This window comes from Sylvia atricapilla, chromosome Z (genome assembly GCF_009819655.1).
Source record: "Sylvia atricapilla isolate bSylAtr1 chromosome Z, bSylAtr1.pri, whole genome shotgun sequence".
Classification (NCBI taxonomy): domain Eukaryota; kingdom Metazoa; phylum Chordata; class Aves; order Passeriformes; family Sylviidae; genus Sylvia; species Sylvia atricapilla.
The window spans coordinates 5,602,059-5,625,907 of record NC_089174.1 but is presented as its reverse complement, the minus strand read 5'-3'; the positions used below and the strand labels follow the sequence as shown (position 1 = coordinate 5,625,907).

Sequence of the window (23,849 nt, the reverse complement as noted above, 5' to 3'; positions counted from 1 at the left end):
GTTTTTCTTTCCTCAGGTTTCAGCTGCCTGCAATTAAAGGTAATAAATCAGAGAGAAAACACGGAAGAGCTGCAGCAGAACTCTGGAGGTAAAGGTGAGGTATTGGGTGTGGGCTGGTGGCTGCTAGAGTTGTCAGGGACTTCCCATCCAAGGCTCTCCTTGGCTTTTATTTTGCAGCTGAGGCAGAGAAACTTCAATACTGCAGAAAGGTCAGTCAGACCAAAGAAGACAGTTTTCTCCTTTTCAGTGCAAAACAAGACTCTGCATTCTAGCAGATAAAGACAGGGTAGAATGTATGTTGTTGTGATTATAAAAAGTAAATAGTGTCTTTCTTTTTTGTAATTTGTTTCTGGAAAAAATGTAGAAGTCTTGGTGACTCTACTTGAAATTGAGGTGAGAAATGAGCTAAAGTAAAATGCTTCTACCCAGGGTTTACAGAGCTGAGTAAATAAGAAAATGAGTTTCGGTAAATTCCATCAGAAACCACATTAAAATGATGTGATAAATCAGTTCCAGCTCCACAGCAAAGAGGGGACAGCTGAGCCCACAGTAACAGGTACTTGATAGTAAAAAAATACTGAATTTGCTTTTTAAATACATATGGTTTAAAAACAAAACCAGCCTATAAATAAATGGCCATATGCTTTATCTACTACTAATTCAGCTTTTTGACAGCCATTCATGGCTTTGTGTTTTCTGTGAGTAGAAAGTGTAGTTACAACCTCTTCTCTGTAGCATTTACAGGGTCTGGTGATCTTCAGATCCTTTGAGGAGCTGTCCTTGCTCCCCCCAGGACAGAGAGCTGGCTGGCCTGAGCAGCAACCTGGGCTTTTTCTAAGCAGGCTGCAGCTTTCCTGGCTGGCCCAGGATGGTGTTTCCACTGGGATGGATCAGCTGGATTTGAAAAGAGCATTTGCCTGGTGATGTCTTTGCAGTGGAATTGTCTCACCATGCCCAGCAGCTCCTGGTCTGAGCCCTGTCCCTCCTTAAGCGAGTTTCCCGTGCCATGCCATGGAGTGGTGGAAACACAGGTTGGTGTCACTGAGAGGTAGGTTGGGAAATCCATGGCTGGGATGAACCATCAGGAACTGTGACCATTAATAACCTCCATTTCTCCTCTTTGTAGCTTTGCCCAAGGTGTGGGAAACCCCCAGCCCTGGTGGGAGCACAAGGAGCACCCAGACACCTGCACAGGTAATTCTGATGGCATTAGACAAACATGGTGCTCTTCCTCTGTTCGTCCTTGTTTTGGTTAAGATTACCAAAGATGAAAAGTCTTTTTCTGATAGTATTACTAAAATTATTTATTGCACTGATGCTGTCATGTAGCAAGAGCATGTTAACTCTGAGTGTAGCTGTACCTTTTATTCACTGCTTTGCAGAAAGAGGGGTTGCTTTAGAATCTGTTTTAGAATAATTACTAAATGCAGAGGGGCAAGGGACTTCTCATTCAAGTGATGGTGTTTAACTAACTAAAGGCCTTTCTCTAAAGCCAGGCTGAATGAGGGGACCAGGCTGGTGGGACTGCAGGCCCATACCAGCCTGGACATACTCAGAGGGCAGGAGCAGGTTTTTACTCGTGGCTCTTTGCCCAGTCCTGAAGAGCACAAGGCCAGCTGAACATCCAGCAGTATTGGAGGGAGTTCTGGCAGCAACAGCCAGAAAAGGGAGCCAGCCTTAATCCTTCACTTGTAAAGATTCATGGAGAGGAACCAGACACCATCTACCCCCCCTCCAGCTGTACACAAGATGTTTCCAAGACAGACAGACAATAATCCAGAGAGTTAGTCTTGGGTTTATTTCATGGTTACAGGTAGTCTTCAGCATTTTATCCCCATTAAACGGTGCCTAGGGTCTATATTATCTGAGAACAGAAATACAAGGCTGCAGCAGGAAAGCAAAGCAAGAACCCCACGATAAAAGAGCACCTTTGGATTGCAGCATTAAAAAGTTTCCCTGTAAGGCTCTGTGCTGTGTTGCTCAGACAACTACTGAATCATGAACACCAAATCCGTTTGAAAGAATTTCTGTAATCCTGCAAGGAGCCGAAATTGTAAAGGGCAGGCAGGTCTGATAAGGAAATTTAGTCCATGAGGGTTTTTTCACACAAAGTTCTATATAAAAATATACCAACTTCTTGAGAATTTGAAGCACAGCAAATAAATACTTACAGCTGGTTTGGGGCTGGAAAGACATCACCTCTGAGGTCAGAAACATTCTCTAAAATGAGCCTTGGCCCAGCCCTTCACTGAACTGGGTCCTGCTGGCATTTGGAAGTCAGAAGCTGGGTTTGATGTAAGTTTTGTCCTTTGTGTCCGAGCTTCCCAGACAGAGGCAGGTGTAAAGTAAGGAGCAGTTCTCAGTGAGGTATTTTTGAAGTTCCCATGCTGCCCATGGGCAGCTGTGGGAGGGGTGGGACTGACAGCAGGGTCATTCCCACTCTCAGCATGAGGAGACAGAAAATGGCTACAAGGACAAAGAGGAAAAGGTTACAGGTGTCTTCCTTTTGTTTCCTAGTTTGCCTCAGGACGGGCTGAAGAACAGGAGCTAGTCAAGAACAGCTGAAGTCCACAGAGGGATAGCATCCCACTCTTCCGAGGGAAAAGTGAGTCCTTAATGTTTTCCCAGCTTTCCTCACTATCAGACGGAGCCTTTTGTTGGATGGAGAGGAGCAGAAAGTAAAGTAGTTTCAGTGGTTGTGAACTCCTTGGAGCAGCTCTGAGGGTTCAGAGGTTTCTCTCATTCCTGAAAGAAACAAAAGAAAGCAGCTTGTTAGAAGAAATACACAAACCTGTTTTGTTATGAAACAGAACTACCTCCCGCAAAGCATCTCATTTAATTACCTGTTTTCTCTTGTTGAGTGTCAAGGGGACCTCTCTACCAAACACTTTACTTTTTCACTTCTCTATCAATGTTTCATTGCTTGACTTTTCACTAGGTTGCAATGCACCTGGCTGAGGTTTAGGGATCCGTGATAGAACTCTGCTCTTTGCCACTGACCTGAGCCTTTCGCTTGCTTAATCCTGCTGCAGGCAGGGTCCCCTTGAGGAATGTGCCAGGTTTATTACCTGCATCTGCTCAGGCTGTCACAGAACTGTCCCCTGGCTGTGCCTCCCGTGGTTGTGTCCAGGTGCTGCTGTGACCTTGTGCCTGCAGCCACCGTCACCCCTGCTTGGCCACCCTGCCATTTCTCCGGCCTTTACCTTGTAGTCTGACTTGGCACCACGAGCCCTGCCTGTAACAGAAATAGCTTCTGCAGCACTGTTCTCTATTTTAATTCTGAATCACTCCTTAAAATGTTACCACTCTTCTGCATTCCTGGGTTCGTCACTGCCCTCGCTCAAGGTGAGTTTCAGGGATGGGGTGCTTTGTATGTTTTAGTAATAGCTTGGAGTCATTAATGCTCCTAATTCAGAGGAGCACAGCCCTCCCTAATACCTCCTCACCTGAGAGCACAGGAGGACACAGTCCCTGCCTACCTCCCCAGCACAGCAACACCCCGGCTGCTGCTTTTGTTCAGGGCAATTACGTGCCAGAGAAAACAACAAAAGGTTTTATTTGTACCACACCCACCAATTACTGCCTGCTCCCGAGAGCCAGGACAGTTCCCTGGCTGCAGTCAGTCGCTTTGCTTTTTGCAATTAAATTACCGCCAGGGCATTTCTGAGCTCTCAGTTTGGGTAATACTTGCTTTGAAGTGAAACTGAACACTTAGGGATTGCAGAGGGAACAGTCCACCTCCAGGTAAACTTACTTGTTTCCAGATCTCTCCAGTCCTCTCAATTACAATCGTTTGTGATTTGTTGACAGGTGATGTGACCTTGTAGTCATCAGACAGGAGACCCAGAATAGGATACTGATTTCTGTACCTGCAGAGAGTTGAACAGGTTGTTTAACGGAGCCTAAACAAAGGAAAGCCCAAAGGATGTGTTTCTAAGGTGAATAACACGTTACTTTTTAGTGATGATGGCTGTCACCCCAGGGGACTGACTGCCGGATATCTTCTCATGCTTCAGTCTGAAGAGCTCCTGAGAAAACCAGAAGCAAACATTGATGTGAAGTAATGTTTTCTGAAGTGTCAGTTTAATAGAGTCACAACACAATATTTGCAGAATTTTCTCTCAAACAGTCTGAAAATATGCCCTTCCAGAAGGCTGGCAGAGGAACAGCATTTAGTTAAAACAAATCCTAACCCCCATTCCTGAGCCAGGAGAGGACAAGGGACTTCCTGGTAAGGTTCCACCTGCACAGGATATAGAAGCTTAAACACAAAACCCCTTAGAATAGAAGTAACTTGAATTATTTTACCTCTTGCTGTTGTTTAATAAAAGCCTCCTTGTCCTCCAGCAGTGATGTCAGTTCATGCAGCCTCATTTGCAAGTCGCTGTTGCTCCCCTCTCTCCTGGTTATGTCCTGCTGGAACTGGCACAGCTGGGACTGCAGAACAAGGCAGGAGCTCTCAGGTGTGGGGGGCTCTTGGGCAGGGCCCCTCAGCACCAACCCAGGGCTCCAGGGGTGGCACTTCATTAGCACCATCAACAGTGAGCCCCAGAGATTTTCAGGTCAGGAAGTTGAGCCACACAGTAAATTCAGAAAGTGCTAATTGGACTGAATTCTACCCAATATTAATTTAATGATTTTATATTTCTAAAGCTAAACAAGCAGTGAACTACTTGAATAGGGTTCCAGGGTCAGAGTCTTATACCTCTGGTTTCCATGAGAGACATTTCCTACATACAGCTGTGACTGAGATTTATTTTTGTTTCCTGTTGAGCATCTTTTGAACTAATTTCATATGTTATCAGGACACACAAAATATCCTTTTAGACAGCCTGCTAATCAGATTTCTCCCTAATTTCTTGATGTAAAGAACAACTGGATTATTTTTAAGTCACAGTTTTACGTTCCACTGTAAAGGTTTCAAACTATCACCAGTGTCTATGAGTAAAATAACTGCACAACCAGAATACACCCAGAAATGGTAGATCTCTGCTGTAACTGCAGGAGCAGCTGTCCCTGCACATAGCCAGTGCCAGCAGAGCCCCTTACCCTGAGGCTGCGGATCTCCCTGTCCTTGTCCTCCCTCAGGTTGTTGATCATCTCCACGTAGCGGCTGGACAGCTCATCCGTTGTGGTCTGCAGGGTTGGGCTGGAGCAGCTCTGCAGCAAAGAACCCGTTTTTGTTTTACAAAGAGAGTTTTTTTCATCGTTAGTTTTCCTACACTGATCCCACTGAGTCTGGGACTCAGCTGCTGCACCCATCCAGGTGAGCCCTCACCTGCATCTTGAGGCTCTGGATCTCCTGCTCCAGGGCCCTCTTGCTGTACTCCAGCTCCTTTAGCTGGCAGTCCTTTTCCCCCTCGCTGAACCGCAGGGACAGGAGCTGTTCCTCCAGGGAGCGGCATTTGGCAGTGCTGTCCCTGAGCCCTTGCTGGAAATCACAGGGGGAATGAGCACATGGAATTCCTCAGGGGAGGAAGAGCATCACATACACAGCAGGCAGCAGTTACTCAGAGAACACAAAAATCAGCAAACTGCCCCCATTTTGGCTGCCTGGAATGACACTGAAAATGTTTCTCGAGTTACCTGCTGCTGACGATTGTTCTCCCTCAGAGAAGCCAGCATTGTTTCATATTCTTTTACTTGAGAGTCCTTAAAAGCCAAATCCTTCTTCAGCAAGACATTGTCTGTTTCCAGCTTCTGCAGGACAAAAGTCAGAAGTTCACAGTCAAAAGCCGCAATTTTTCAGTAAACTCTCCCCATAAAGTATAACACACTCAGTCATTGTAAAGGGATGTTTTAGAACTGAGAGAATGGTCAACTTTCTTGAAACTTTGAGGCTTAAGTACCTAGCACACACTGTTGAACCTCTGTGCTTTGTGCTGGGTGGTGAGCACTGGGATCCTGGACACAGCCTTTCCAATCTGTCCCAGAAACAATTTAAGTAGAAATCAACAAAATACCCCAAACAAACAAAAAATGCATCAAAACTAAACCCTCTGCACAAACTCCTTGTTCTGTGCTCAAGTTCAAACTTCTCCCTCAACTTTTCATTTTCCAGGACAATGCTGTGACATTCCCAGCAGTGCCGAGCACTTGGGTTGGTGTGGGAAACATTGCTGCTTCCCTAACAGGAATTGTCTGCTGCCTGCACCCACAGCCACAGGGATGGCTGAAGGCCAGAGAACCTCTGGAGCCACCAAAGCCAACCCGTGTCCATCCAGCCCCCCCAAGGCACTGACAGAGCAGCCACTGCCACCAGCAGAGCCACAGCCTGGAATGCCAGCCCTGACTCCTGCTGCCAGCTGGGAACAGCTGGATGAGCCGTGGGCAGGGAAGAGCAGGACTCACCCCCAGGTCATCCTGCAAATGGCAGAGCTCCTCACGCAGATTCTTGAAGGTGGAAAGCACAAGTCTCAGGGATTTGTCAGATGTCACTCTCATCTGGGAGGGGAGAAGTTAAAAGGATAATTGGGATTAATTAGGCAGTTTTGTTTACAATATGCCTGACAAGAGGTAGAACAGAAACTGCTTTACAGCCGACAGTAACTTCTAGAACCTTTGAACTGCCCACAGTTTCTACAGGAAACATTTTCATTGCACTTTGTTCTGCAAATGCCAGTGTTCAGTTTCTGCCTGGTAACACAGGACAACATTGTTAAAAGTGGAAGGAACAACAGGGTAAGGAACTGCCTTTGTACACCAATAAAAGGAAAAATAAATGTGTTAATATTGCACAATTATTATTTGAGCTTTCAAAGCTTTGTGCTTATACAGATTTTTAAAAATTACTGCCCTCCCTGAAAAAGCACAGAGGAACGAGTCGTGTTTGAGATCTGGCAAAGCTTTGGGCTCAATGGTGAGGGAATTTAATTACCATTTCTAAAAATTTAAATTAAAAAAACTCATACAACAACTCCTCCCTTTAAAAGGAAAAAGACTCCAAAGATTAAAGGAGTCACCTGGATGAAAGAAAAAAACAGAAGTGACCACATCCCAACACTGTTTTTCTTTGGAATGTTAATTTTAACGCCTCAAATAGCTGCCTATTGATTCAGGTGAAAACATAAATTGCTGCATTTCATGATACGTTTATAATATCTAAAGAAAAACAGACTTTGAAAGGACACACAAAATAACTCCTCAAGTTGCGACTCCTGGAAGGGCTGAAAAACCACAGCTTTTGCGCAGAATATTCTTGTCTGGACAAAAGTGAAACCCTCCTGTGTGTTCACTTGGAAGATCGAGCTCTCATGCTCTCTATCCATATGGGGATTGGACCTTGCCCAGTCTTTTGTCCCCACTGGTGCCATGGTGTGACTGAGACTTCATTCCTACTGTAACTCACCTTTTTGTTTGTTTTGTAATTAAAGTGGAATTTCACTTTTGCTTTATGGTTTTGTTGGTTTTATTGTGTAATACAGTATAGAGTAGTTTGAAAGAAGGAATTGAGTCAAATGGTGAAATTTAGACCATGAAAATGTAAGTAAAACCCACTCAACAACTGCTTAGTGCTAGAGGTTGTTCAATCCCAGAGGTACCATGTGCTTCTCCTTCCTCTTGCCCTTCCTTCCTCTGCTTGTCCTTCCTCTGAGGACACAGAGTGGAATTCTCTGTGTCCTTAGAGGAACGTCTGGGCATTCCCAGCTCAGGATCCTGGGCTGTGCAAACCCTTGTCTCTCAGCTCTGTCCTGGTGGCCAAGGACTCTGAGAACACTCTGGGTGGTTCCTGACAACACCTGGTTCCCCAAAAGCCATTCTGGCTGCATTTTATAATCACAGCTGTGAGGATGTAAAACCAGCTGGACACAGAGACAACAGGAAATGCCTGTTCAGCTTTTTCACCTGGAGCTGAGCCAGGACACTGTGCCAGCATGAGGCCATGGAGTATCTGGGGCTTGATGTCCATCTTCCTTGTAAGAAAAGCACAGAAGTAATTACAGCTGGAAGGGATGGGAGAGGTCAGGGCAGGGCAGCTGCAAACTCAGACCAGACTGCTCCTTCTCCACTTCATTTCAATGGATTTTTTTACCAGGAAGTGATTCCAAGGTGCAGCTCCCAGGTAGGATCACCCTCCCCATACCTGAGGGAGCCCAGATCAGGACACTCCTGCTGAGGCTGCCCTGGATCCTGCTCTGACACACCTGCCTGGCAAAAGCAGCTCCGAGTGCTGAGCTGTGCTTTTGGCATCAGGCAACAAACAGAACCATTCCTGTTGTGGTTCAGGTGTAAAGGGTTTTGTCCTCCTGGGCTGGTTCTTCAGCTCCCTCCCCACCCCTCTTTCCCTGCTCCATGCCCAGCCAAGGGGTTGGGCTGGGAGCAGGTGGGATTCGGGCTCTGCTTCTGGATTTTTAACACCTCCTGTTTGTGTTTGGCTTTTAAAGTAAAGCCTTAATACACAACACAGAAAGATGAAAGGTCTCTGTTCTCCTGCCAGTGGTCAAAAGCCAAGACAGTTTCCAGTGAAACTGCAGGAAAGCCCCGCTAAAGCTTAAAACACACAAGTGGACTATGGCTCCGTGTGACAGTTCCTTTAAAGCCATCATTCCATCCCCTTCACTCTAGGAAACAGTGGGATGAGGGAATAGAGAGTGAAGGGTGTTATGTACCCAGTCCCTCCTGAGTGTGAGCCAGCTCCCACTGCTCCCAGTTCCTACAGGCTGCCAAGCTCCCATACCTGGAGGAGATAACGAATCTGCTGCTTTGTTGCCTCAGACAGTCCTTTGGGAATTAATTCTTCAATATCTTCAGTCTAAGCAAAGAAGGGAGGAAAGGGGAGACATCTTGATTAAGAATTTTGCCTGGTAGATGTAATGTGGTTTCTTCATTAATTACACAGCTCTGCTATGAAAAACATCCTTAGTACAAGGCAAATAAGAACAAAAATAGATCAAAGTCTATCCAGAAAACTTCCAAAGTCTTATATGTGGGGCATATACAAAGTGAGATAAAGTGATACATGAAGCATATATTCAAATCCTTAAATTTAACATTTAAAAGCAGTATTCAAACCAATCCTCTCTCAAGGATTAACAGCTGATGCTACAACTAGCAGTTTATTGTGGGGCAAAATCTCGTGTTTTTGAATGGGCTGCCAGTAAACCCCAGATGACCACCAGGAGATGCTGCCAGGATTCAGTGGAATTTCCTTCCTGCAGGTGAACCCTGGGCAGGTATTTGTGCCCCATTGACACAGAATGCCTTCAAAGGCGCAGCTCCTGAGCAGCAGCTGCACTGGCCAGGGAGTGAAAGAGCCTTTGCAAAAAACACATTGTAAAAATACAGGTACCTATGCAGGTCGTTTTCCAGTGAAACCATTATTGCAACATCAGGAGAGACTTCCAAAATTTGACTCTCATACTGGAATAATGCAAATTCTGGAAGCTTCCTTTCAGTATTATCACATTTGCAAATACCTGCCTGGCAGTAGTTTTCAGGCTCTGAATGTTCTTACCAAGCAGGAAGCATTACCTAACAAAGACCAGCCTCCTTCATCTCAACTGCTTTGGCTTAATTCGCTGGAAGCCTCCCCCCACCGGTGTCAGGAGACAGCCTGAGCCTTACCTGGCACGTGAATTCGATGTCGTGGTTCCTGTAAAACACAAAATCAAAGGGTCTGTTAAGTCAGAGCTGCTTGAGAACTTTCAGGATTCAGGCCCGGATCCACCACTAAAAGATTATCTGGACAATACAGAGCAAGGAAGGGTCTCCTTCCGCTGAAGAATCATTACCTTCCCTCTGTGGAGGAATTCCTGGGCAGGCTGGAGTCCTACGCCTAACACAGGCTGACTATCCCCAGTCCTTTGGGCAGTTATCCCAATTATGGGCAGTTAACCCAATTACTCCCTTAATTGCCTGGGTAATGGTTTGCCCACAACTCTGCTGCAATGCACTGCCCTGCCCCAGGTGTTGACTCGGCACTGTCAGGGTTTCCGTGATGGTTAAATTCCCTTTTGCCTCTGCTACAGGACCACTTTCTTTATTCAGTGACCTTGGAAAGCACCAGACAAGATCGGGAGAGGGAAGAATGAGGGTAACTGGGAGGGAAGGGGGAAAAGGTGGTGCAGGACACTGCCTGCTGTGACTCCCACTTCTTCCCACATGTGGTCTGCAGGGCTCTGCAGAAAATGTGCTTAATGGTCATTTGAGTGAGCTTTATGCCTGGTGGTGGCTGTCCTTTAATCCATGACACAACATCACAATAGGACAGAGGAAATTTGGACATTTGGGTTGTTTCTTCAGGACACAGCAACTGTGTCATGAAATAGACTTCAGAGCATGCTGTAAGTTCTTGTTTGCTCACTGTACAAACACATGTGGGAGACACAATTCTTAAGCATCAAATTCAATAAATTTCCTTGGCTTACAGCATTTCTGTGTTCTCAGTTACTTGCCAATCAGATGAATGTGTAAAACATCCAGTCAGTTCTAGATGTCAGGAAGAAAGAAAGAGTACAAGCAATTCACAAACAACTCTGTCCCTGTCAGCTGCGCAGTGCTGGATGTCTGGGACACAGGAATGACAGATCCAGTGGCAATACCTTGTCCCAATCTTCTCCACGTGCTGCAGCAAGCAGCTGTAGAGGTCAGTGCTCTTGCGGTGCAGCTCTGCCAGCAGCTCCCCAAAGAAGCGACAGTCCAGCTGCTCGGGGCTGTCCTGGGGGCAGCTCACCTGGCAGGAGACAGGCAGGACATCAGAACAGGGTCCCTTCTTTGGGATGAAAGCTGAACATGAAAAATGCTACAAGTAGGATGGATTTGGGTCTGGCTGCTCTTAGCAATTTATTTACACTTTTCTTGGTAGTGAGTCTTCTTTGACTGCTGGTTTGTACAGAGAGGAATTACTTGCTTTAGAACAAGAAGAAACAGGCAAAGTCCTGTTTCCGCAGGATGTTCCCATCCAGCTCTATGGGAACATCAGCCCAAGCTGAGTGTCCTGAAGGGGCTGATGGGAGTGTCAGGCTCTGGAATGTTCTGCATAGGTGTGACATCAAGGTCCTGAGGGTGTTTGTCACCCAAACTCCGACTGGGTGCACAGGAGGGACCTGCTGCACTCCCTCCCCAGCTGCACTAACAGGCTACAGGTACACCAGGAAGCTCCTCCCGTGCTTCCACTGAATCTGTGTCAAACTTTTGCATCAATTTGAAATATATTTGAAGCCCTGGTTGATCAGCATAGGAGGAAAGGAACCCTGAGCTGATGTATGAAGCTTTGTGTGTTTCCTCCCAAAGCAGAGGCTGCGCATCCCTTGGTCTTTGTGTACAGACTGACAGGTGAAATTGGTGAATTGATGGGTAAAGAAAAACAAAACCCAAGAAGCCAGTGAGACTGAGCACAGTTAAACACCATGGGCTGGTCTCAGCGCACAGGTCTGCGACAACGAGAAATAAACACAGTTCCTCAAACAGCCTTTCCCACGTGAGAAAGCCTTGGACAGTCCCAGGCAGACACACAAGCGCTGCTCAGTGACAGGGGTGCTGCGCTGAGAGCCCAACACAAACCTCTGGAGGCTGCAGAGCCATAACCCCGCTCATTCCCGGAGCTGTGTCTCTGCCCAAGAACAAACCGAGAACAAAGCGCGCATCCCTCACCACCTCTGGCGGGGCCGTGCCCCTCCTGGCGGGATGTCCCCGGCACTCGTCGCCGCCCGGGCCCGGGCACAGGTCGCAGGGAGAGCCCGTCTGTGTCTGCTGGCACTGCTGGGTGACCGCCACCTGCGGGCACTGCTCCGCCGGGCACACCTGGAACTGCCGCTCCTGGCACTGAGGGGGAAAGGACGGACCTGTTAGCGCTTCGCATGGAGTGAGGAATGCCTCTCCTGGCACACAGAGCCACCTGTTAGTGCTGGACACTCAGCAAAGAGCGGGACATCAGCCTCGGCAGAGAATGAAATGTGTTCTGCGGCCGCCAGTGCTGGTGGTGGTTCGGGGTGTTGGAATAATCCGAATAAAATTGCTGCTGTGCCTAGCTGAATGTGAGTTTGCCTCATGCTTTCATACCCCAGGGTTGTAATGCATCCACTTTCCTTCCAATTTTAGTAGCTGCCAGTGAGAAGCACAGGGAAAAAAACCAACAAAACCTTTCCCAGGGTGGATGTCCCATTACATGAAAATTTTCTTTAAAACTATGCTCTTGATTTGACCTAAATCTAAACATAGACAAGGTAACAAAAACCAGAAGTAAAACTGTGGTTTCCAGGGCTAAACTCCACAATTTTTTTTTCTTTTCATATCATCTGCAGAAAGAAAGAAGCTGTTTTTCATAATTACGAGTTTTTTCCTTTTCCACTTCAGTGACTGGATATCACAGAAAATTCAGCTGTCTAAAATCCAGAGAGGCATAAAAACTTAAGTTTTAAAAAACAAAGTAAAAAACCGCTCACATAAATCACTCTGAGATATGCTAAATTTCTTTTTTTTTTTTTTTTTTTTTTTCCCTGTTGGAAATGTTTCAGAGCAATAAAATGGAGCAACATTTTTGCTACTGACAAAACACCAATTGTGAGATGAAATTTCAGACAGGTTTGCCAGATACATTTTTTCAAGTGTTAGTAGAAAAGAAATTGTGCTTTTAATATATTTTTCTAAAAATGCATTTTGGTTGTTCTGTTGTGAAGCTACTGCAAGAAACTAACTCATGGCCACTATTCAGATACAGATTGACAGTATTAGAGATACAACAGCAGTTTTCATTGTTAGTTAATAATAAATTCTTCAGAAAGATATGGCAAACATTCCACCCTCTGCTCTCCTTAAATACTGCTTCATTTACTTTGAAAATGTGTCCCAGATCACAACAAGGAAGTTCTCAGGTTGGTAGCTACTCCTAGCAAAAATAAGAAAAAAAAACCCAAAGCAACCCAGAAACATCAATTTCCTGCTACCAACAAAATTTTCTTCTTGCAATAGATAATATAAAGACCCAACTTACTTGGAGGGGGTTTAAAAGCTCATATTTTCTTATTGTTTTTTCATAGATGACATTATTTCCAGGAGAGAAACTGGCCCCTCTAAGAAAAGGGGATAATGGCTCCTGTAAAACACGTAGAGAAAAACATCCATTAATCTTGTCAAACAGCAAACTCAGGATTAAGGTAATTTTGACTAAAAACAGCTCATTTAAAGACATGTGAGATGTCCTTTAGGATGTGAACATTGTGAGTGTGTGTCCATTTGTAAACAAAGTGGCTGTGCTTGCATAGGGACTATGTGAAATAAAGACAGTAGAAACAGTAATTAATCAGGATTAATAAAGACTTAACTGAGGAGAGGTGGGAGCCTGAGTGGCCATTCTACAGTGTTTTCCATCCCTCATAATTCCTTCTTTCACCCTCAGAGGTGTGAGCTGTGTGCTCTCAGAGTGTTTATCATCCCCTGTGGAGGAGCAGGGAAGGAGTTGAGGGAAGTCCCAGCACAATTTCCCTACCTGATCCGGGTTCTCAATAATGATCCTGCGAATGGTGCCCTGCAAGGAAGGAAAAAAGGTTCAGAGATTACTGCACTTCAACCTCTAACACCTTTTCTGGCAGAGGAATCTGATTATGGACACTGCCTGTAAATACTTTGGATCCACCAGCCACAATCACCTGGAGATGTTTTAATCCCAGGCCCCAAAGGAATTGGTCCATGTGCAGCACAGCAAAACACAATCCATCACTGCATTTTAAGACCTGGGTTTTTATCAATCCCCTCTTTGCAGGTCTGAGGGAATTAGTCCATATTTTCTGTAAGTGCAGCAGCACAGGCTACAAATCTAAGCTGGATGAGGCTTCCTGGATCCCATGTCCCTGTTCCAGTCCACCTCTTTTCTTTTTTTCATATTGCACATCAAACTCAGCTGGCGTAGATGGAGATGCATCATACTCTTTCTGTTTCACCAAAGCATGAAAATTCAGATTTTGCTGAAACTCAGAAGTGAGCAGGTAGAGGAGCTGCCCAACAACACACTGGGTAACATCCTGTGCACACAACTCCACAACTGCCACCTCTGGGAATGGTGCCCGCATGGAGCATCTGCACATTCCTGAATGAAAAATGAGATGTACCTCTTCAAATTACAAAAATCTGTCCCTGGCAGCAGCTTTGTTTTCAAACAGATTTCTTCAGGTTTTGCCCCAGCACTGTCTAGAAGCAATTGCAGACACTGTCCTCCACCAGTTCTAACAAATCACACGTTGCTTCAACTCTTCACATCCAGATCTTTACCCAAACAAGCAGAGCTCCCACTGAACCCAATCTAAGGACTGGGCAATTTGTCAGTTTGCAGCACACTGCTTATTCTCCATCACAGCACAAACCTCCAATTTCCATAATGAATCATTTCTTCCCCAAAGCCAGGGGGATGTTTATGTTCCTGCAGTTGTCTCAGACACATTCTCAGCCAGGTGAGAGCAGCTCTGAAGTAGGTCAGGTTTCCTGTCAACTGTTGCATAAGTTTAGGAACCCTGAAGCAGTTTTCCAAACCTCCCAAGAGTGAATCATAACACCACAAGGAAAGAGAAACAAAAGCAGAAAAGAAACTGTTTTTGCAGCAGTCAAGAGCAATTAAGGAATTTCAAAATTAAAAATGCTGCAGAAACCTGGGGAGAGGCTCAGTGCTGCTGCCACCCCGTGTGCCAGCAGGACTCAGGGGACACAATACAGGGAAGAGACAGCACAGAGAGGTGCCACATGCAGCCCAATTCTGCACCACTGACGCCTGCAGAACTGGAACTGAAAAGTGAAACACTCAGCAAAGGAATGGCCCCTGCTCCTTCCCTCGGCTTGGTGTCCACGGAACTGTGACACTGGAGAGCCCTGGGACAGCAGGGACTGCTCAGATCCAGCACAGGGACAACACATGGCTATTGTGTGACATCAAACAACAGCCTTGGAATTCGCTGAAAGGCTGGACAAACGTGCCAGGACTGACTCAAAGTCTAGAGAGTCTAACACATCCAGGGTGTCTCGGAGGAATAAACCCACAACCGAGCAGTCTGGAGCATTTTAAGTTGAAACAGACCTTTATAATATTAACAAGGACAATCTCATTGTATATGCAATATTATACAGAACCTAAGAATGTTTTGCCTGGATAAAATTATGCTTCTTTTTGAGATACCCAAACTCTTTAATTTTCAAAGAACTGCTTTACAAACAGATTTGCCTGCCCTTTCTCCCATTCCAGCCAAGCAGGCTGGACTGGCACGGGCTGGGAGGGGACCAAGAGGCAGAAACGCTGTGTCTGTGCCAGCCTGGATTGCCCACACAGAGCTCGGGGCTCTGCACAAGGAGGTGCCACTCCAAGGCCCCTGCAGCTGTCCCCACCTGTGGGCAGGAAAGGAATCTCGGGCTGTTTCCATTTTCCAGCATTCCCAAGGGGCGTAGCTCAGGCTACCCTCTCCAAGCAGTCAGAAAATGCAGTTTGGAGATGCAGATTTTCTAACTGGGAGAAGGAAGGGGAAGGTGGGATTCCAAAGGGAAAGCCCAGTGCTGTTATGGGCTTCAGTGGCATGACTGGGTTTGGGATTTATGACAGCCTGACCAGTCAGTCTGGGTCTGTTTTACAGAATCACAGAATGGTTTGGCTTGGAACTTAAAAGTTCTTCCCCTTCCAATTCCCCTGCCATGGGGCTTATAAGGAGAATTTTAAAAGGTAACACTAAAATTTCCATGAATGTTTTTGCTAGTCTTTAAGATTTTTAGTAAGACTTTTAATTTTACAATAAGCATTTGATAGAGCTATCCTAATTGTGTGCCAATTTTATGTAGAAGCAATCAGTCCAGTCCTTTTTTTTTTTTTACTTCAACAGGTTACCCTTGGCTTCAGCCAGCCCAGAGATGAAAGTGAGAATTTCATCTGTGTCAAAGGCCCTTATCCACAACACAATGTCTTGCTAATTACAAGCAATCCAGTCATCTGCTCATAATTTATGAGTTCCAGTTGGCAGGTGAAATGGGGAAATGGCAGGCTGGGTTTGAGGCTGTTACAACACAGACCAACCCAAAGCTGGTTAATATTACACCATTTTCATGGGAGCCCTTTGCACGTCACAGAACTGAGCCCAGCCACACAAACTCCCCACTCCCAAAATTCCTCACATGGACAGAGAACCTCTACAAAACCTGTCAGGGTTTTGCCCTCTGCAGACATTTTATATCTGCCACTTCATAAATCACCTTTTCAAGACCATGGAGAAGGGATTCATACACATAAGCCGCACTGGAAGGGAATTAATTCCAAACAGTTCTCATTTAGATCAAGCAGAGCAAAATCTGCTGTGAATTACTCCAAGGACAAAACAAAGTTACACCAAGAAAATAAAAAAAAGCCCTGAATCCTGAACCACAGAAAGTACCAGCACACGTGCTCTGTGCACACACCAATTTCAAATCCTCCCTCTCTCCAGCTTATTAAAAGTGTACATAAACACAAGAGCACACCCCAGCCACAGAACTGAAGACTAGCACTGTGTCAACAGGGATGTACATGTCTGTTATTGTTAATCCACACAACTCTGCAGACACAAATATTGCTCAAAGACAGCCCTTTGCTTTACCAGCAGTACACTAACCCCAAATTCCCCTGTTACAGCAAACACAGATGTGAGTTAGGTATCGGTCCATTATTCACTTTATGTGGCCCTACACAGTCAGCTCAAAGGGCACCTGACCCACGCTTTGGGAATGTCCTACACCCCTCCCAGGGCTTCTCTCTGGCAACTCCCATTCAGCACCAAGCATGCCACTTCTGCCTCCTCCCAGCCAACTTCCCTGTTTGTTACTGTTTTCTGCTTTAATAACTTCCTAATAATCTGTATTAGGCGCCTTCCTTCTCCACCACTGAAACTGCAACCCACACAGAGCCTGACTGAGCTACACCCTCTTGCCTTTAAAGTCTTGTCCAGCAAAACACTTCAGCAAGAAATTAGTTTTCATCAGCAGGACGTAATGGATTCAGTGACTACAGCAGATGTTGAAAATTAAACATCCTCCATAGAGCAGTGACAGCACTTGAGTCTGTAATCCTTGTTCATGTACTTATCTAGGCAGAGGAAGCCTGGGACTGCGATGTTTACTCCAATGAATATTTAATTAATTAACTGCAATTCAGACTACCATCCAGCCTAGCTGAGCAGATCACTTATCTGGGAGGTGAGAGACCTGTGTTTAGACTCCTGCCCTACATCTTGCAAAAGAGGATTAACAGCTTGGGTACAGAGGGAATGGCTCTGCCATTACCAGCTCCTACAAAGCCATTATGATCACAGACTCATTTAGGCTGGAAAAACTCACCAGGATCATCGAGTCCAACCATTCCCCAGCACTGCCAAGGCCACCACTCCACCATGTCCTCAAGTGCCACATCCACATATTCGTAACACTGACAGGGATGGTGAGTCCACCAGTTCCCTGGGCATTGTGTTCCAATGCTTAACCATCCATTCCATGAAGAAATTTTTCCTAATATCCAGCCTAAACCTCTGCTACCACAACTTGAGGCTGTTTCCTTTTGTCCTTTTATTAGCACAGCTGCTTGCTCACTTCCCAGGATTTACATAAACCATCCACGAGTGGAAAGCAGCCCTCAAACTATGCAAACACTGCTTTGAAAGGAATTCAGATATTGTATTGGTCTTAATCCAGATTCTTTTTGACAGGTAAATATAACATGGGAAAGAAAATTCAGTGAGAGCTCATCTTGAAACAAATGTAGGTTGCCATTTGAGTATAGCAGAGCAATCCTATCGATGTTAATGGCATTCTGCTGTATGAGGAAAAAACCAGTTTGAGAATAAATTCCCATCTCCTTTTTGGTTTTGCAGTCAAATCTGCTCTGAAGCTACTGGTTTCTAGTTTTAATACACCAGTTGCACGTGTTAAAATGAAATTGAATTCCACTGATACTTCCAAGCCATGCCTTGGACACACACACAACAAACCCGCTGAACTGCATTGTGAGGGCTTTTCCAAGCCCCACTCCAACACCTCAGTCGCGGCCCTTACTAAGCACCACCGATTCCAAGAGCGCTAATAAGCACAGAGGCTTCGTGCTGTGTTTACACGGGCAGCCGAGTCAGCAGAGCCGGTGACATCCCGGCGTGGGACGGGATCAGCGGCTGTGACAGAGCCGGCAGACACGGCGTTCTGCGCTGGAAGGTGAAAAGGGTGACACCGCGCCGGGGCCGCTGCCAGCGACCGCATCCCTGCCCGGGGACAGCCCGGCGAGGCTGGGGACGGCTGGAGCAGCTTTTCCACAGCGGGAAATCAGCGGGCCGAGCGGAGCGGACCCGTCCCACCCCGACCCTCACACCCTCCCGGGGCTGGGCTGCGCTTCCACGGGGCCGCATCCCGGCGCGGGGGCCGCATCCCGGCGCGGGGCAGCCCCGGTCCGAGCCCGCCGTACCTGTGGCGGGTCGCAGCCGTGGCCGCAGTCCAGCGGCGAGGCGGCCCGGGAGGAGCAGGAGGTGCTGACCCGGCGGCAGCCCGGCCCGTAGGTGCGCACCCGGTCGTAGGCCACGGCGCCGTCCTGCTGCAGGTGCGGAGCGGGGTCCAGGCAGGGCAGCGGCCGCGGCGGCTCCGGGCACGGCGGGGGCTCGGGGCACGGCGGCGGCTCGGGGCAGCCCCGGCGGGCGGGCAGCGTGCTGTAGTGCTGCTGCCGCCGGTAGTAGTGCTGCTGCTGGTGCTGCTGGAGGTGCGGGGGCAGCGCGGGCGGCTGCAGCTGCTGCTGCGCCCCGAACATCGCGGCGGGACTGCGGCGGCGGCGGGGCCGCTCCGGCTTTACCTGCGCCGGCCGCGCCTTGGGCGGGCCGCACCTGCGGGCGGAGCCCCGGCCCCGCCCCGGCACCGGCACCGGCACCGACACCTGGCCGGGACCGGCCCCCGGCACTCGTGGCCGAGCGCTGGGAGAAAAGCAAAGCCACACTGTGTTCGGTAAAGCGCTTTGGTGCTGTTCTCTTTACAACCTGTGTAGGGGGAGTGTGACCCCACAGCTGTCTGCGGATCGAATGAAGTTAAATATTCTTTTGGCGGGAGGTTAGGGGCTTGGCCGCAGAGCCTTTCCCACCTGCGGGAGCCGCGGTTGTTGCCTTGCCGGCTCGCAGGAGGCTGAGCGCGTTCTGTACTTACATCCCCGCACCGCAGAGCACGGGCTGCCCGCGGTCACCAGCCCATCTGAGCATCCCAGGTCTGGGTTGGAAGGGGCCTTAAAGCCCATTCCGTTCCACCCTGAGACATGGGCAGGGACACTTTCCACTATCCCAGGTTGCTCCAAGCCCCATCCAACCAGGCCGTGGGCACTTCCAGGGATGGAAAAGCCATTGCAGTTCTTGGGAACCTGTGCCAGTGCCTCACCAGCCTCAAAAGGAAGAATTTTTCCCAGTATCCCATCTAATCCCACCTCTGTCAGTGGGAAGCCATTCCCCCTTACCCTGTCATTCCCACCCCTCGTCATTGTGTACGGAATACCACATGGCTCTTATCTAGAAAGGATGGAGTTTGTTACTTATTCAAAATCTCACTTGTCAGAGAAGAATGTGAACTCGGTTTCCCAATCCAGCATATTTTGAGTTGGATTCTTCTGGCAGCATCAGGCAAGCCCTAACTGAGAACATAACTTTGTTCTGCAAGGTCAGGTAGCAATAACGTAATTGTAGAATCCTGTGTAATGAATATTCTTCTTAATGATAAACCTGAAATTCTTTATTTTGTCACTTCGTTTCCCCTACATGCTCACTGTGTTGTAAGGCCACATAGTAAAGTCAGCCACAGAGAATAAAAGCTAATTTCTGTAATACCACATTAGGGTAAAACACCTCTGAGGTTGATGGAGCAAAATCTTCTGCACTGTTCTACGCTCACTGGAAGCTCTGTCTCTGAAACTAAAAAGTGTTCACTAAATCTGCTCAACGGGCATTTGGAAAGGTATGGATTTTAGGGTGAGTGCCTACAGCAATCCAGTATTTTAAGGCACTGTGGCATCTGGAGACATTAATCACATATAAAAAGTTTCACTTTTCCTCCAGGCATTAAACCCAAACAGACACCTTGCTTTAAATAGGAGTGTTTATATAAAGCATTTTAGGTAAATTCTATCCCACTGGTTACAAAGGAAATAACTGCAAAGAAAATCTTGTCATAAAACCTCATTCTTGCTTCACCAGCTTGGAAGAGCTGTTAGTGGCTTCTGACAAACAATTTTAAAAAGAGGATTTCTTGGAAAGCAGTAAAATATGATCACAACAGCCTCTGTTTTACACACACCATAAGAGAGTGTTTTGTGTTTCAGTAGGAAACTACAGAAACTGCAGTAATACTGCTCGGGGGAGAAGAGGTGCTGCAATATAAAATGTGGAAACACTGTTGGTTTGCCAGCTCAGGAATGTTACCTGCATGCAGCACGTTGCCCTGTTTAATAAAGAACTTTCTACCAGGGTCAGCAGAAAGCAGGCCTCAAGCCATCCCATTGTAATGGAAATAGGGAACAACCTCTGGAAGGCTTTGTAGATGTGGTGCGGATTATTGGAGTCATAAATAACAACAGTAAGTAATACATGCATGGTGATCTGTACCAGGTAATGAAAAGAGCCTCAAACAAAGCTTCTGAATTTTAATGTGACCAAAATTCCATGTACATCCAAACCTTGGGATGGTGCTGCACTGTGGTGTGCAGGTTGTTACCTGCTCTGGAATTCTGGCTGTGACAGCTGGGGCTACAGGGAACAAAACTGCTTTGATATAAAATAGAAAAGTACTCCCTTGGGAACATCACGACCAGGAATACTGTTTACAACATTTATACTTGCATTATTTACGGGATTGAGAAGCTCCCTGAAGAACTGAGGCTTACAGAGGGTTACGAAGCCTGGCAGGCAGAAGCACCCCATAAGTAACTTGATGAGGCAGATAAAAATCTGCTTTCAGCTGAAGGAAGGCTTTTAGAGCAGGGAGTGAAGTCAGAACTAGCTGGTGAGCAGAGGCTTTGTTTGTGTGATCCTCCCTTTGAAGGCAGAGCCATCCTGCACTGAGGTTTGGTGAAGGTGCCAGTGTGCAGAGATAGCCCAGTGCCCCCACTTCATCCCGAATGACCTGATCCAGACAGCCCGGTGCCCCCACTTTGTTCCTGTTAACCCAGGGCTGCCTGGGTCAGGCTGTGCTGATGGTGAGACAGCTCCTGTTAGAGGGAATCAAAGCAGGATGTCCCTCTCCTCCTTCCAAAGGCTGGGACAAGGCTCTGCCCTGGTACCAGCTAAAGCTGAGCACCAGGAATTGCCATGAGGATGATGCAAGGCATTTTCAGACAACAGAGCAGATGTCTGGGACTTGCTGTTCAAATCACAAGTGCATCACTGGCTTTTGAAAACTTTCAGAAGTGTGTGTTTATGGCAGAAATTTTTCAGGATGGTCACAGCCCCCTTTATGCAGGTCAGGCTTTGTGGCCGTGCCTGGCAGCAGCAGATCCTGCTCTCTGGGGTCCAGGCTGGGGCAGAGGGGATTTAGGGGAGCAGCAGGAGGTGAGGGGACGGGGGAAACAACAGATGAGCACGAGGCAAAGGTCCGGCTGGGGAACACACAACGAGTGTTGGGGTGTTGGCTCTGCAGCACCTGGAGCCACCTCTCCGCGGCAGTTTTGGGGTAGAGGATGCTGAGAGAAAGGATGATCCAGGTTTGGTACTGCCTGATCCTTTGCCCTTGTGGTTCGTGGCTCTGAAATGACAGCGTGCTTATTTCCCACAAGAAGAAAATGCAAAAGCACATGAGGTGAAATACCTTGAATTGGTTTAGGGCAGCACTCCTTGGCTGTCCAATCCCACTCTGGAGCAGCTCAGAGCCCATCATTCCCGCTGTTCCTTACAACCATTTCTGTGTGCTCACCCACAATGGCTTTTTGTCTGCTGTATCATTTTATGTTTCATTTAGAAATGTATTTTAACACGGTGCCTTGCGATGCATACCTAGCAGGATTGGATCTGAAATGCTTCTTGTGTGATTTTAGAATTCTAACTCCTCTTTTACATTCAGTGGTAAGAAAATTCAGTGAGCAGAAGGGGTTGAACAGAGTTTAGTTGTGCTTTAAAGACTCACCTTGCTGGCACTAGCTCATGATCAGAGCATAAAGAGTGAAACAAAGCTCTCTTACCCCATTAATATGTTCCTTATAATAAATTGTGATATCAGTTGTCGTTTATACACTTCAAAAAGAAATGGGAATCCCTAGAATATGAAAAAAAATCTAGATTTTAAAATTTCATTGCTTGATTATTAACTAGGATGATTTATAATTAAAATTGTCAAGGAACATGCAAATACACTTCTACTTTTGCTGTGCCACCAGAGAGGAAAAAAATCATCTTTGTATGATAGTATTACAGCAGTACATGGAGTACCAAAACAGAATAAATGACTTTGTTTTATAAGGACACTGGGTTTGTGATGCTCTCAGTATTTTCAGCTCCTGAAAAGATTATATTTTGGGGTATGAAATGAAATAATACAGTGCTCACTTACCCTGAAGTAGAAGTCACTCCTTTGTTCTAACCCTTTTCCTGTTTGAATTGTTGACATTATTTAGCAGTTACTTTACTTTGTTTCAGATAATTAATACCATGCAGGACATTGGTGACCAAGCAAAAAAACCCCGCATTGAACAACTTTCCTCCAACCCATTAAAGACCTTATTCAGTTTACTAAGGAGTAAATGCCTCAGCTGAATGAAACACTGCCAGTTATCATTCACCAAATATCAATTGCAAAAAATAAACAACATTCAGAACAGAATATTGGATGACAAACGTTACATTTTAAGGCTTAGTACAAAATAAAAAGATGATGCTGAACTTTCTTCCTGACACAGCAACAGTCCTGTGAGCCCCAGCAGTGATATCTGTGTTATGCTGCCAGTTCTAATTTACTGTTCAGGGATGCTGGAAGGGAGCTGATAAAGGAAAGGGCCTGCAGACATGTGGAACACAGGGAGCAGCTGATCTGTGAGTTAAACACTCCCCAGTTCCACGCCAAGGAAAGATATTACATTCATTATGACCAAAGAGCAGGAAACCAGTTCAATTCCAAAGCAACAATTTGCATTTCCCTCTCCTGAGCAGACTGCCTGAGGAACAATGCTCCTTATTAAGGGAGATAAAGGAGCTGTGCTTGTGGCACACTAAAATAAATTTTGGTATACCTTGGCGTTTTCAGGGAGAACAAGACAGGGATTTGGGGGTTTATCTTTGCTTTTACTTGTACCTGACAAAAATGTGTTTTAGAAAGAATTGATCTGTCTTTCAAGAAAATCTGAGATCATTAAGCATGTAGCACAGAAAAGTGTTTAGAATATAAAACTATTAAAAGTGAGGGAGTAAGTCCTTAATATCCATAAATAAAATCTGCTATAGATTTTAGAGACTGTTTTTCTATCCAAAACCCTCTCAAGATGAAAGAATGCCTTAAGATGTACTTAACTTCTGATGCATCATCATTTCCATTATTCAACTGCTATGAAATTTCTGTGGCTGAGCATGAAGGATGATTGGGATTTTAAATAACAAGTGTACAGTTCTTTGGTCAACGTGTATCACAGGCATGCAGAGACTAGAAAAAAACATCTGAATATCTGAGGAATCTGGGCACAGAAACTGGAATAGGGATATTTTAACCTGCTTCTAACTTCTAGACCATTATTAACTACTTGGTTTTAACTACACACTACTATTGCTGCTGTCATAGCAGGTGAAGAGGCTGACTGAAATGCCTTGTCCCATGTTGAGATCTACAGATCTTCTACATCATATTATTTGGCTATATATAGTGTATATTATATCTTTCTGTCATGAAATTTGGGGGTGGTTTTTTTTTTGCTAGTTTCTCTCTCT

At 46.2% G+C, this 23,849-nt stretch overlaps 1 protein-coding gene and 1 long non-coding RNA gene across 2 annotated transcripts; one reads left to right on the top strand and one right to left on the bottom strand.

The window, feature by feature from the left end:
* The first annotated feature begins 1,130 nt into the window (after positions 1-1,130).
* On the top strand, positions 1,131-3,897 carry LOC136374505 (uncharacterized). Its single transcript, XR_010745915.1, has 3 exons — positions 1,131-1,194; positions 2,518-2,605; positions 3,811-3,897. It is a non-coding gene; the product is annotated as an uncharacterized lncRNA (long non-coding RNA).
* On the bottom strand, positions 3,527-18,721 carry POF1B (POF1B actin binding protein). The gene is made up of 14 exons (XM_066339891.1): positions 18,386-18,721; positions 13,427-13,465; positions 12,932-13,033; positions 11,593-11,763; positions 10,542-10,672; positions 9,565-9,592; positions 8,678-8,752; positions 6,352-6,444; positions 5,587-5,700; positions 5,279-5,431; positions 5,050-5,160; positions 4,309-4,437; positions 3,955-4,028; positions 3,527-3,869 (listed from the first exon to the last, which is right to left on the bottom strand). Exons 1-14 carry the CDS (start codon positions 18,719-18,721, stop codon positions 3,647-3,649), a joined length of 1,779 nt encoding a protein of 592 aa, XP_066195988.1. The 3' UTR covers positions 3,527-3,646.
* Positions 18,722-23,849: the final 5,128 nt, after the last annotated feature.